Here is a 14,486-nt window from a genome sequence, read left to right on the forward strand (position 1 = left end):
CCCAGCTGTGTCATTAGTCACAGCACTACTCGTACTTGTCCTTTGTTCTTCCCAAGTAGCTTGGTGAGTGCCTGTTGACCTGGGTGTCTCATCTTCCAACACTACCTTGTGTTGCATTTTGGATGCCCTCTAGAATGCACACCTTAACATGGTGAGTGGGTTTGAGAGTGTCGAAGAATCTAAGAGCAATGCCATCAGGAGTCTACACCAAGAGGCTAGACTCCTAGCAGGGGCACCCAAGGCAGAATGGTCAGCTGAGACACCAGACTAAGAAAGGCAATGGTAAACCACCTCTGAATATCTCTTACCACGAAAACCATATGAACAGAGTATCCAGAATGCTAAGCTTATATGCCCATGTAAATGCACCTTCAGTTGTAACAGTAAAATGATTGTACCTTTTTTGATCACAGTCTAAGGGCAGAATCACATTATGTTTAACCCATATTCCATAAAGATTAATATCCTTCTATTGTATAGGATCACTTATCAAGTGGCATGATATTACAACATGCTTTTCAACCTGATTGCTAGGCATAGAGAATCACAACTTACTGTCAAATTGCAGGCCAAATAAGCATGCACTGTATGACAAAGAATGACAGAGAGAGGCCTTTTTCCAGCTACTTCAGAGATCATTTAACTATAGAATACTTGCTCAAATGAAAGAAAAGAAAATCTGTGCAGTCAGGTTGTTCTCATCTACCTAGTTTGAAGATTTCATGAGTGTTTTACAAAAATTACGCAACACAAGTGTAGACAGATTCCTTTACTGATTTTTCAGCACAAGCAGATGATTCGGCGGATTCAACATCGAACAGAAGCAGTTCCTTTTTTTAAAAAAAGGAACAAAGTATGATAAGCACACAGATTTTTTTGGTCAGGTTTTGAAAAAATCCTGTTCGTTTAATAGATTTGCAAGGTTGTTGTATTTGCTGTCACTTGTGAACACAAAACAGATCAAAACAGTAACTTTGCTCACAAAAATCTGGCAGTATATGAAAAAAATGAAGCCTAAGTATGGCAGAAAGAACAACAGAAGCAAAACTTTCAGTTCTTCTCTGCCAACTAAATGAAATGGAGGTAAGTAGAACTGGAAGTGTTTCTACTTCATGCATGTATCCAGTGGACAAATATTAGCTGTTTTCCACAATAGAAAAAAATCCTGGAATAAATCCAGAGTGGAGAATGCAGGCTAATACACCAAACAAAATGCTACAACGTGTCCAGAACTGTATCTCAAACTCACTGCTGAGTCCTGCATTGTACAGATAGATGTACACAGCTATTCAAAAAGAAGATCCTCATCCTTTTCTTCTGCCAGCAAATTGGCAGGCTCATGCTCTCCAGCAGCTTTCCGCAGCGCTTGCTGTTTTTCATTCTTTTCTTTCAGTATCTTCTTCTTCTCTTGGATCTTCTTTAATCTGCAGAGCAAAAAAGTCTAAATTATTGCTAAAGCTGGTGGGCAGATAATAGCTGACTCGTTTCCTTTCTTCACACACACACATACACACACCATAGGAAATATGAAAAGATCTTATCTGGATTTATTACCAGTTTCACCAAGAATTTGAAAAGGCTAGGACAATCTCCAAGCAGAAAAGGGACAGCTAGACAGGGATGCAGGAAGTATACATGGGCATCCCATTCTCTGCAGCGGCCTGGTGCACAGAGACATGCACTGCATCAAAAGATTGTGACCACAAAGGCACCAATTGGATTCCACCCACAGCTTGCAGTGGTCAACAGCTATTCCCAAGACCACAGAGGGCAGGAAAAGTACAACTGTGATCATGGACACTGGTCTCAGCAGCTGCTGACTATACCTATGTACAACTCAGTTCACACTTGTATTTCTCCACATAATTCCGTTCTTTCAGATGCTCTGAAAGTACAGAAAAAAATGCAACCAATATGCATTTTGATGCATATTTTGATGCATTTTGATGCAATATGAATTTTGATGTTATCTTTCTTATCTTGCACAACTATGAACTAAGAATATTTTTCAGATTCAAAATTCTCTGGTTTTGGATTGTGAAATCACTCACCTGTAAAACTCCTCTCGCTCTCGCTCATCCAATTCAGTTATGATATAAGATAGTGTACGTTCAATCCTGGGAATAATCACTATGAAAAAGTAGAAGTGCTATTAATAAATATAGAAACTCGAGGGCAGCCATGAAAAAAGCTAATTATTCTGGTGACTGACACCCATGTTTCTGAACTGTAACATGCACAAGTTGCAGCAACCTGATCTTAAACACGTAACATATATGTGCAAGAGAGAGCACACACACTGAATAGAAATAAACAAAATACACTCCATGAGGCACTGCTTGGTCTTCCAGTCTCAGATTTCCTGCTCAAAAAGTGAGGTTTCCAGTACATTATTGGAATGAAAAGACTGAAAATTGAAATATGTTCTGAAATGTTTGTGGAAAAAATGTCATTTTATGGAACTGATTCTTCTGGATTCTGACCTCTTCAAAGGTAGTGCTATGAAATGGGATCTTAGAAAAACCTTCCATCACAACTCTGAATCCCATGGTGGTAAGAGGATGTATATTAGAGAGCATAAGCTACTACCCAATTTAAAGTGGGCAGACACCAATTTCACAGCAAGTACAGATATGGACCGCTGCTCTCCATACAGGCCTGGTTCACATAGCATGCTAGGCAAAAAGGACTGGCGAGGAGAAAAGTGGCTGCAATCTCTTCTCCAAGATTTGCATAGTATCACTAGTCCAGGTCATTGCCCATAGTTAGATAACATTGCCTATCTATGCTCAAGAGCATCTCAGGGAGCCTCTCCCAGCCTGATGCCCTCCAGATGTTTGGGGCTACAAACATCCCCAAGAGTTGTAGTCCAGGACATCTGAAGGAAAATGACAAGGATTATGTCCTTTGACTTACCATGTTCAATAGCATTCACACGCCTGTTGGTTATCTTGATAGCTTCATCTAGTGTAACAAACGAAGTCTACATAAAAGAAAAAAAAATCAGTACAAAATGAGACATTATTTTTGCCAAAAAGCATGGTGGGTTGGCTCCTAGGACCTGAGCAGAGACATGCCCATAAATATATGGGACTTTCATTACTAACAAAGATGAACTGATCTGGCATCATGCAGGTTTAGTCACTCATCCAGTATTTCATATGCAAGCTTCCCTAAACACAGTATTTACTGAGAGTGTAGTCTTCCAAACTTGCTAGTACAGCTTTTTATACACCAGCCTAGTTTGGGGGGAAATGGCAAAACAGAAACAGGCTTGCTTCACTGCTCCCAGGGCTGACTTATCAACATTCTAGCTTATATTTGCAGCCCTGGGCTCCTGCTGGGAGGAAGGGCAGGTTATAAATCAAATAATAAATACATAAATATTTGTAAGGTGGGAAGTGGATGTGTTGGTAAACTCTTACTCAAGATTCTATAGCTTATGCTGTTACAGTGACCTTGGGAGGGGGTGACTGTACAACATATATATCCACACATGCACACAAAAGTGAGCACACAGTGTTGTACAAACTGATAGGCAGATTCAACAAACCTACAAAAAAGTGGTGGGCTCCTTTCAAAGATGTTAGAATATAGCAAGATCCTAGTGAAACAAGGTGGGAGTCTGTGCAATTACCACCTAATCAGTCAAGATCAAGTCAAGTCCTAAGGTTGCAATCTAAAGCCACTTAGCTACACCTACTCCAATGCCACTCCCAGGTAGCACTGTACAATCTAGGTGGAGCACAGAACACAGTTCCCTCTCGCACTCATAGGGTATCTTAAAACAAGTGCAGGTGAATGTTACTGTAAACCGCCCAGAGCGCTTTGGGTATGGGGCTGTATACAAATACAATAAATAAATAAATGTGTCAGAAAAGGGAGGAGATGCTAAAAAAAACCTCACAAAAATAATATTTTTTTAGAGCAAAGGAACATAGGAAGCTGCCTTAAACTGAGTCAGACTACTGGTCCACCTAGCACAGTACTGTGTACACTGAGTAGCAGCAGCTCTCCAGGATTCCAGACTAGGTACATCCCCAGCTTTACCTGGAGATGCCAGGGACTGAATCTGGGGCCTTCTGCATGCAAAGCAGATGCTCTGTCACTGAGCTATGGCCCTTCCCTTTGAAAGGTTTGTACCACTGAGCTACAATCCTTTGTTTGATGTCCGACAACGTAGCCATACCAGAGGTCCTTTTGACAGTTTTCTGTCTTCACCTACCTGCAGGGAGGCCAATTCCACAAGAAGTTCTACTGCTTTGGCATAGTTCCTTTTCAGTTTGGCTAGCTGTTCCCCACCTCTGGCTAAACCAGTCAGTTCATAACCTGAAACAATTCATCCGATACAGGTAGCGGTTGCGTTACGAAGAAAAGTCAACCTCCAAACAGAACACTAAATCACCAAAAGACATTAGAGAGTGGAGGATGGTTCCAAGCATGACAGAAATGCCAAGCCACTCATCTCAATTTCCAGTTCCAATATGGAAAATACAAATAATTATAAAGGGTGATGTCCAATGCTGTCAGGTCACTTGCAAAATGAATTTCCCCTCATGCAATAGCATTTCCCCATCTCCTCCCACTGCACCCTCAAAATCTAATTGACGGTTGGGGACCCTTCAGATATTTCCCAAATAATGCAATTTTGACCAAACTAAAGAAAATAGCAACACTTTCTATTACTTCCCAAAGCTCAGGATTCCATTTAAAAGGCACCAGGTGCTCAAAGGATAGTGGAAAGATTTCGCAGCTTCTCCTATCAGCTTCCACATGTTAACCTCTCCTCCAGTACCTAAAAGCAACCAACTCTATGAGATAAAAACTGATGAATGCTTACTGGAAAGCCGTAAAAACCTGACATAACCACAGTCTATTATATCGCAGGCCAATGACAGAAAAATATGGTTTTTAGGGCTCTCAAACATAGCTTAGTAAATTTGGGTTCACACCAAAGCTTCTTGAGATAAAGAGAAGAAAAATCACTTTTTACTTACTGTCACCTCCTTCTTGGTAATGTTCAAAAACAGGAAGGGTCACACCTGTAAAAGCCACACCACAACTTGTGTAATTAACAAGTTATATTTCCTAATTTCCATTCCAGCCTCCATCTAGTTTTCTCTTATGGCTCCTGACTGTACCCTTATAAGGAGCTAAAGCTGATACAATCCTGGTTTATAGGGAGCATTTAAACCACAATTTCCAGTTTCAGATGTCATGGGAAGCAGTGGCTTAAACAAACCAGAAAGTATCCTCTGAAGTTAGGTGTGTAAGAGGAACCACATTTTAAGAGGGACACCTGGAGGGTGTCTAGAGGAGGGCAAGCAGGATGGTGAGGGGTATGGGAACCATCCGACAAGGAATACTTGAAAGAGCTAGGTATACTTAGGCAGGAGAAGAGAAAGTGAAGGTGAGGCATGATGGTTTTCAAATATCTGAAAAGCCACTGCACAACCGATGGAACGGTCTTATTTCATGTTGCTCCAGGATTAGAACCAACAGGTTTTGGCTAAACGTTAGGAGGAACATCCTAATGGCAACAGCTGTTTTGCCAGTATCACAGACTACCACGGGAAATGGCGGGCTCTCCTTTGCTGGAGGTATTTAAACAGTAGCTGGATAACAATCTATCAGGAATGCTGTAGTTGCATCCCAGATCTCAGATCTGCATTGAGCAGGAGGTTGAACTAGGTGACCTCCAATATCCCTTCCAACTCTCTGATCCTATTACAAACCACAATGAGTAACGTTAAGGCTTTCCAAGACTTATAATGTGGGTATATTATGCTTAGCTACAAGACACTCACCTGCTACATTGTCTTTCTTAGCTCTGATCTTGACTTGAGCTTTGTTCACATTCTGTATCACAGTAGTACTGTAAAAACAAATGAACTTTCGTTTTGCAAGAACATATGCAATACATTCTCACATGTAAGCATTAGTAAGTATTCAAAAGATGTGTAGGTGCAATTTCCAATCTCTTTGCTTAGAATTAGGAGTGAGCAGTGAAGTGGCCAAGTTTGCTGATGACACTAAATTGTTCAGGGTTGTTAAAACAAAAAGGGATTGCGAAGAGCTCCAAAAAGACCTCTCCAAACTGAGTGAATGGGCGGAAAAATGGCAAATGCAATTCAATATCAACAAGTGTAAAATTATGCATATTGGAGCAAAAAATCTGAATTTCACATATACGCTCATGGGGTCTGAACTGGCGGTGACCGACCAGGAGAGAGACCTTGGGGTTGTGGTGGACAGCACGATGAAAATGTCGACCCAGTGTGCGGCAGCTGTGAAAAAGGCAAATTCCATGCTAGGGATAATTAGGAAAGGTATTGAAAATAAAACAGCCGATATCATAATGCCATTGTATAAATCTATGGTGCAGCCGCAGTTCTGGTCACCTCATCTCAGAAAGGATATTATAGAGTTGGAAAAGGTTCAGAAGAGGGCAACCAGAATGATCAAGGGGATGGAGCGATTCCCTTACAAGGAAAGGTTGCAGCATTTGGGGCTTTTTAGTTTAGAGAAAAGGCGGGTCAGAGGAGACATGATAGAAGTGTATAAAATTATGCATGGCATTGAGAAAGTGGATAGAGAAAAGTTCTTCTCCCTCTCTCATAATACTAGAACTCGTGGACATTCAAAGAAGCTGAATGTTGGAAGATTCAGGACAGACAATCTCCACCAGAGTTTCTGAAGAATTCAGCCAGAAGATCCCAATAGTTCTATCAGGCTTGTGTGCCAAGAGCAAGGGCACAGAACCATAAATGCCCATTTTGCTGTGAATCTTGTATCCAAAGACATCCAGGTTATAAAGCCGGTAGGCATCACTATGGCTGGAAGAGACAGACAGATGTATCACTTGGACTTTGCCTACAGTGGATGTAGATATACTGCTTTTGCGTTGTCCAGTGCAAGAGACAGATGGCTATTGATTGAATACATGTTTAGATTTAATTCTTGCAAGTGGCACCAGGTGAAGCAGCTGTCCAAAGTAATAGGTGACGGAGGAAATTACACTGTGCACATTTGGGGAGGGTGCATGAAGATGGGTACCCAGCCAGAGCTCTTCCAAGGCACTGAGATTCAGAAGGGAGCACTGCTCTTCCCTGTGAGCACAAGCTGCACTGCTGAGGGACAAAATCCAAGGGGAGGGTGCCTGCCCTCCTCACTGTCTGCAGCACCCCCCCTGAGGACTCCCCTGCACCCAGCTGCTTCTTGAGTGGACACAGCAAGAGCCCTGAAAAGGAAATAAAGAGTACTTCCACCCATACCCAACCCCCACCTCCAGAACTGGCAAATAAGCAAGTGAGAGCAAATCACTGCAGATTACTGCAGCCCCAGAGGGTAGTTCAGGCTCCACCAAATCCCATGAAAGGGATGGCAGAGAGAGGGAGAGGGAGTGTTGGAGAAGGACGGCACACTGAATGTTGGAAGATTCAGGACAGACAAAAGGAAGTACTTCTTTACTCAGCGCATAGTTAAACTATGGAATTTGCTCCCACAAGATGCAGTAATGGCCACCAGCTTGGATGGCTTTAAAAGAAGATTAGACAAATTCATGGAGGACAGGGCTATCAATGGCTATTAGCCATGATGGCTGTGCTCTGCCACCCTAGTCAGAGGCAGCATGCTTCTGAAAACCAGTTGCCGGAAGCCTCAGGAGGGGAGAGTGTTCTTGCACTCGGGTCCTGCTTGCGGGCTTGCCCCAGGCACCTGGTTGGACACTGTGAGAACAGGATGCTGGACTAGATGGGCCACTGGCCTGATCCAGCAGGCTCTTCTTATGTTCTTATGTTCTTATGTTCTTATGTTTTCTGGAAGTTATACCTAGTACTAACACAATGTACACAGTTATTTTTTTAAAAAACTGAGCACATGCTGTAAGTTGGGTACCTGCAGACAGCAGGGGATTGGGCTTGATGGGCTTATAGGCCCCTTCCAACTCTACTATTCTATGATTCTGTGTTGCACAATCCTATGTATGTTTCCTCAGACATAAGACCCAATATTGGAGCTTAATCACAGTAAAGTGCATACAGGACACAGTATCTTGCTATCCTACCAAGTATCAACTATAGGAGATACTTCTTTTTCAGATACTAAGCTGAACTGATGTCTCAAGCTCTTGAACCAGTAAAAGATGCAGTTACATTTTTGTTATCCGTAAATGTGATAGTTGGGATGATTTACACCTGCAAAATAGGCAGTTACATTTTATGGATGCAGAATATTCCTACAATGTATATAAAGTCATAATATAGTAAACTGCCATTTTAATAGCATTCAAAGCAATCACCACACCAAACCCATGTTGATCAGTATTCAAAACATGTTCTTACGCAGCATAGGTTAATTTAAAAGAGTAAGTAATGGCTCCTACCATAACATAAAGCCACAGAAACTCAAGGAGTCATTTGTCAATCAGCAGAAAAAGCAAGGTTTTAGATTTGATAGACTCCAAAGTGCTACTCTCTGCCCTCATATTTTTCTTCTGCCTGATTATCTTTGCTGACCCTCTTGAAATATATGGGATTGTTGTTGATCACAAGCTGATTATGAGCCAAGACTACGATGTGGCTGCAAAAAAGGCAAATGCTATTTTAGGCTGCATTAACAAAGGTATAGTTCCCAAATCATGTGAAGTATTAGTTTCCCTCTATTTGGCACTGGTTAGGCCTCATCTGGAGTACTGCATCCAGTTCTGGACACCGCCCGTTAAGAAGGATGCAGACAAACTGGAACAGGTTCAGAGGAGGGCAACAAGCAATATCAGGGGAGGAAACAAAGCCCTATGAGGAGAGAATGAAAGAACTTTGCATATTTAGCCTTGAGAAGAGAAGACTGAGGGAAAATATGAGAGTCCTCTTCAAGAACTTGAAAGTTTGCCACACAGAGAAGGGCTAGGATCTCTTCTCAATCATCCCAGAGTGCAGGACACAGAATAATGGGCTCAAGTTGCAGGAAGCCAGATTTCGACTGAGCATCAGGAAAAACATCCTAGCTGTTAGGGTGGTATGACAATGGCATCAGCCACCTGTCAGTTATGCTTTAATCTGGATTCCTGCATTCAGCAGGGGGTTGGACTGTATGGCCTTATAGGACCCTTCCAAACTCTACAATTCTAATTTCCAATGGGTTTGCCTTCTGCCTTTTCATCTCACAGGAATTTTCATCTCAATCTCCTTCACAAACAGAAAGGGGTCAACAGTTCACGTCTTGAGAAGAGGGCCCAGTGTCTCACATGGAAGCCCCCACCCACTACACCTACGTTTCTGAGCCTTACCTGAAGTCTCCAGCTGTGAACTTTGCCTCAGCAAGTGAAAAAGCTGCTTCTCTCATCACCTCACCCATTAACATCTTTGTCTGCAAATAGAACAAAAAAGGATATTTTCAGACGGCGGCACTGAGGTGACTACTGACAAAGGGAGTTAAGTGTGACATGGGGCTGTTTTGTTTTTTGTTTTAAAAAGAGAAAAACGCATTCCTGCTCTTGTAATAGCATATATGATATGAAATAAAACTAAAGAATTTCTAAGTAAAACCAATATATTAAAGCCCCCTACCTCAATAATTTTTTTTAGAATCTGCCGGAATCGCAAAGTCAGAGCATCAGATTTTTTCTTCAAGAGGTTGCGACCTGTCTGGGCTCCTTTCAAACGGGCCTTCATGATGGTCTGAGCCCTGTCAAATTCAGAAAAGGGACAGAGAAATACTTTTAATCTTGTCACTGAAGATGATCCTGTTTTATAGGGAGAACTTCAGAATCAGTTTAACTCTGTCACAGTAACAAAATGGGTGCCATGGGCAGCAAAAAAAAAAGAAAGAAGTGCAGGTTCTCAGTACCAATGAGTATTTTTACAAAAAAAAAAACCCTGCTCTGTCATATGATACATTCCCCACTCAAGAATGTGTTTGGCATTATGAACCGCCTCTATTACCATTAACACAAGCCAAAATGAGAGCTACATCATGTACTACTTTTTTCATGTACAGGTTAGAAAAGCTACCTGCCTGGTAATGCTTGAATGGCAGCATGGGCACAGGGAATCCTTTGACCAATGGTAGCTATCTGAAAACTGGCACATAATGAGCCAAACATCACACCCCTCTATCTCACTTTTCCAATCATAGTAAGGAGGCAAAAACATGTGCCTCACCTAATAGCTGGACACTACTAGCTCTCAACATGCTTGCAATCTTCTCAGGATGAGTACAACTGCCTGTACTCACTCTATAAATTTGCCTGACTTGCGTGATTTGTGACTGTTGGGTAACTGCTGTCTCCACCCACGATTTCCAAGGAAAAGTAATTGGAGCCCTAACAATGTACTAATTCTGAATAGCACTGGAAATGCTGAGTGTGGAAATTTCAAGTCAATTGTTTAAAGAGTTACAATGAGTCTCAATGAAATGGCCTAATCTGAAAATCAACTTAAGGAACAGAACTGGAAACTTTTCAAAATGTCGGCAAAGTTTGGCATTTGCATTCCTGTACTGACTGGCTTGCACGACTGCCTCTGTATCTCAGGCTAACTCATTTACTAGTTGAAACAAGATTCAGCAAAACTATGTGTGGACACTAAACATGGTTTTGTTTACCATCAAGAATGTCAGGCTAGATTTAGCAAACATACTGGAAGTGTGCTGATCTGTATAAGATTTATGCCAACAGGAATCCATACTCGCAACCAAGTGGCCATGTTCACTTTCTTCTTCACAAAACATAAAGAAATAAATACTTAAAATTATAAGTTATTAGTACTGGAAGTTCACTTATATGCGACTCCAGGCCTCCCAACATTCTTAGGTCATAAATTAAATACTACCACCAGGTGGACAGTCATTCAAACAAGGCTGTTTATGCAGAGAGGGCTGGATCCAACACTGCCATTCTGCTCATGCTATGAAACTTCCCCTACCTCTTCTCTCCCTTGCAGCTCCCTAGGCACTCTGAAAATCACTCCAGAGGACTGGGGAGGGGGCTACAGAGCAGATTTTGGGGGAGCAGAGAGGAAAGGAAGGGGAAGCAGTGCATACAACCCAAGTATTCCAAAGGATCGAGCTAGCAACAGCAGCAGCCTATTTGGATTCCTGCATTAAGCAGGGGGTTGGACTCGATGGCCTTCTAGGCCCCTTCCAACTCTATGATTCTATCCAATCAGAATAAGAAAGCTTTCTACTAATTATGCACTCAGTGTTCAGCAAAACCTGAAAAATAGGGATACTTAGGCTGCAATCCTATACACATTGACCTGGATGTAAGTCCCTTTGAACTCAATGGGACTTACTTCTACATAGACATGCATAGGATTGCACTCCTATTGCACAGAGTATCAATTGCAAACCTTTCTAACACAGGGCTGGGGAAGCAACAGCCATCCAGATGTTGGTGGAGTCCCACTCTCATCAGCCCCAGCCTGAACAGCCTATGGTCAGGGATGATGGGAGTTGGACTCCACCAGCATCTGGAAGGTCAAAGGTTCCCCATCTCTGCTCCAACAGCTTAAAAATTCTATACAGTTAGGCACGCCTAAACCCAATGAAATCAACAGACTTAGAGACACCCAACTCTGCCCAGGATTGTACTGCAGGGCTGCAATCTAACATACAGCCACCAAAATCAATGGTACTTCCAGTAAACAGAACAGTACTGCAATGTGTATAAATGAGAAAATGCCAGTCTAGATACTAGAAGTAAAATTTATGGCCCAGAAAAGACAAAGAAGAGTTACAAACTTCAAACTAAGAGCGCCCATGAGGAAGTTCAGTCCTCCAACTCAAAATTCAGTTTGAAAACTAAACACAATTACTTTTTTGTAATTACTATTTTAGAATTACTAAGGCTGCAATCCTATGTACTAGAATAAGCTTTCTATTTCTAAGCATCACTTGGAGGCTTTCTTCCCCTGGTCCTTTTAACACTGCTCGATCCTACAATCCTCTTCCTACAAAGAAAGTCTATCTAATACAAATATATTAGAAATAATTCTCCAGTGTCCCTGCTATGACACATTCCAAACATTTCATATTAAGAGAAACCGACAATCCTGTTCCATAGTTGTCAAAGACATATGACTATATGACAAAGCATGGGCTGTTTTGACCTGAAAATAACTCAGATTTCACTTCCACATTTTTAACTCCACAAGTCTTTGTCTGAAGGAAGGATTTTTATATGATAGGTAAAAATACTTCTATTCTAATTCATTCTCCCCACAACCCTCTAAACATAACACAGATCAATATTAACCAAGAGTAAAATCCCCACACAAGGCCAATGAATATCTGAGTAAGAACAAAGGGATTTAAACAAGAATTTGCAACAAGAGTTTCAATCCTGCACCCCATGTCGGAAAATGGAAATGGACTGCCTTCAAGTCAATTCCAACTTATGGCGACCCAATGATGCGTCCTTCCCTGGCTCTCCCTGTCAGGTTCCTACCTGCTCGTGGTTACTGCCTGTCTCTAGGCACCACCAGGGACTCCACCAGTCCAGACCGCTCTCTCTTATGATTTCTCTCCCCGCTCTAGCACAGATCTCAACAGATCCCCCTGCTAGGCAACCACCAGTAACGTCCCAATACTAGTATTCCCAGAGACTCTGAATACTGGTATTGTTATTCTCTTCACCGCTGCCACCATTTGTTACAGTTCCCCTTCAGCCTTGGTCATTATCTTACCCTCCCTTCTGGTCTGTGAAACCCCAGCCAAGGATCAGGCCTTTGGTAAACCAAATTAAGTATTTATTACAGATAACAAAGCTAACAAGATTAACAAGATTTCTTCTTAAGGCACATAAGCATATGGTTTTACTCAATACTAATCCGAACTCCACCTCCCTCCTTCTTCACTCTCTCCTGGCAAACAACTCTCTCAAACCCCACCAAGCAATCCACTCTTTCTCTTCTCCTCCCCAGATTCATGGTAAGTGGTATTCAGAGGTAGTTTACCATTGCCTTCCTCTGAGGCTGAGAGGCAGTGACTGGCCCAAGGTCACCCAGTGAGCTTCATGGCTGTGTGGGGGTTCCAACCCTGGTCTCCCAGGTCGTAGTCCAGCACCTTAACCACTGCACCAAAACGCCACATTCTTTAATTCCAAGTTGTGCAATCCAGAATAGGTACCATTCATTGGGCTCTTAGGGTCACTGGATAGCGATAATTACACACCTACTTTACAAATCTGCCTGCTCTGACAAGAGTGTGAAAATGCACGTTGCTATCACCGTGACAGCGAGAGGATGGCAAAAAGGTGTTAAGGACTAACTCATCCATGGCAGATTGAATTTGAGAGTAATACTCCCTCAGCATACACAGTGTCAGGCTATGGGGCCCACAGGCAAGGATTGCCTGGTCCCATCCATCATCAAGGAGCGCCCCGAAAGGAGCGAGCCAGAGAGCTAGAAGAAAAGCGCCACTCACATCCGCGAAGGGAAGATCTCGATCCTGTCTTTGCCTGACATCTTGCCCGGAGCGCTCGATGGAGATCACTAAAGAAACACCGCTTGCTCCTTCCTTCCCTCAGCTGCGTTCTCACACGTCACGTGACTCCTCTTGGTTACCAAGGGCAGCCCGGCCTCTGCTTCCGCTTCCTACAACTAAACCCCGCCCCCTGCCCCTCACGGAGGAGAAGACGGGGCCTCCGCGAGGACTTTCCTTAAGCCGTTGGTGTTCAACTCGTCGCTGTGCTCAGGGCGGCGGAAGTCACGTGTCTGTACCCGGCAAAAATATAGAGTTCAATATGGAAGAACTTTTTAAGAAAATCTATGGTCTGCGGAGACTTCGGCGATTATATGTCAAAGAGAAATAGAACAAAATAGGGAGTAGTGCACAAGTGAATTTCCACTAAAAATAGAAAGGTTATTATATTCCCAATGATGGCGTCGTTCTGTCCTTTGGATTCTATTTAATAAGATCAATTTATTCTTTGTCTTGGAAGCTTATTTTGTAAAAGTATTTATATGCCGTTATTCATAACGAAAAAAATCAAAGCGGTTTCCAATTACACCATATATTTTGTATGTTGGTTTGCATTTTAGACTCACACAGGCGGTTTAAATTCTAGATTCCTTATTTGTTTCTTTGGTTTTCTGGAGCAGAAGAGAAAATTATACAAAAAACTGCGGAGACATCCAGGATTTTAGTTTAAGTGTGACTGGATAGTAGGAGCGTGTCCTCCCGCTCCCGCCACCAAACAGAAAATTTCAGCAAAGAGTTTCTGCAGTTTCTCACTCAGTTCTTATTTAGTGTGCAAAATTTTGATTTTTCCCTCCTTTAAGTTTTGAAACATTTAAAAAGCAGTATGGCGACATGCAAATCAATGGACTACTAGGGTTCTAGATTTTTTTACTTTCTTTACATTGCTTGGAGGTATTTTTAAATATTAATGGCCATAGAAATAGTATAAATAAATAATATACATGCAACAGCACTGAATTTGTTCTGGGAGGATCTGATGGGAATAGGGTAGCACTTTCATTTACGGT

The 14,486-nt window shown here is 42.1% G+C and overlaps 1 protein-coding gene across 1 annotated transcript; it reads right to left on the minus strand.

Moving 5' to 3' along the window:
- Positions 1–756: 756 nt before the first annotated feature.
- On the minus strand, positions 757–13,665 carry ATP6V1D (ATPase H+ transporting V1 subunit D). The gene is made up of 9 exons (XM_061613181.1): positions 13,423–13,665; positions 9,567–9,684; positions 9,287–9,366; positions 5,808–5,875; positions 4,998–5,042; positions 4,226–4,329; positions 2,917–2,983; positions 2,052–2,130; positions 757–1,424 (listed from the first exon to the last, which is right to left on the minus strand). Exons 1-9 carry the CDS (start codon positions 13,461–13,463, stop codon positions 1,286–1,288), a joined length of 741 nt encoding a protein of 246 aa, XP_061469165.1. The 5' UTR covers positions 13,464–13,665; the 3' UTR covers positions 757–1,285.
- Positions 13,666–14,486: the final 821 nt, after the last annotated feature.

This window comes from Rhineura floridana, chromosome 2 (assembly GCF_030035675.1).
Source record: "Rhineura floridana isolate rRhiFlo1 chromosome 2, rRhiFlo1.hap2, whole genome shotgun sequence".
NCBI classification, from domain to species: domain Eukaryota; kingdom Metazoa; phylum Chordata; class Lepidosauria; order Squamata; family Rhineuridae; genus Rhineura; species Rhineura floridana.

Bases quoted from the DNA above. Each gene is read 5' to 3' on its own strand.
- ATP6V1D (XM_061613181.1), bottom strand. From the start codon at position 13,463: ATGTCAGGCAAAGACAGGATCGAGATCTTCCCTTCGCGGAT. The intron at 5,876-9,286 runs GTAAGGCTCAGA...TTGTTTTTACAG, and splicing joins TTCACAGCTGGAGACTTCAG to TACTACTGTGATACAGAATG. The intron at 4,330-4,997 runs GTAAGTAAAAAG...GAATTGTTTCAG, and splicing joins TTACCAAGAAGGAGGTGACA to GTTATGAACTGACTGGTTTA.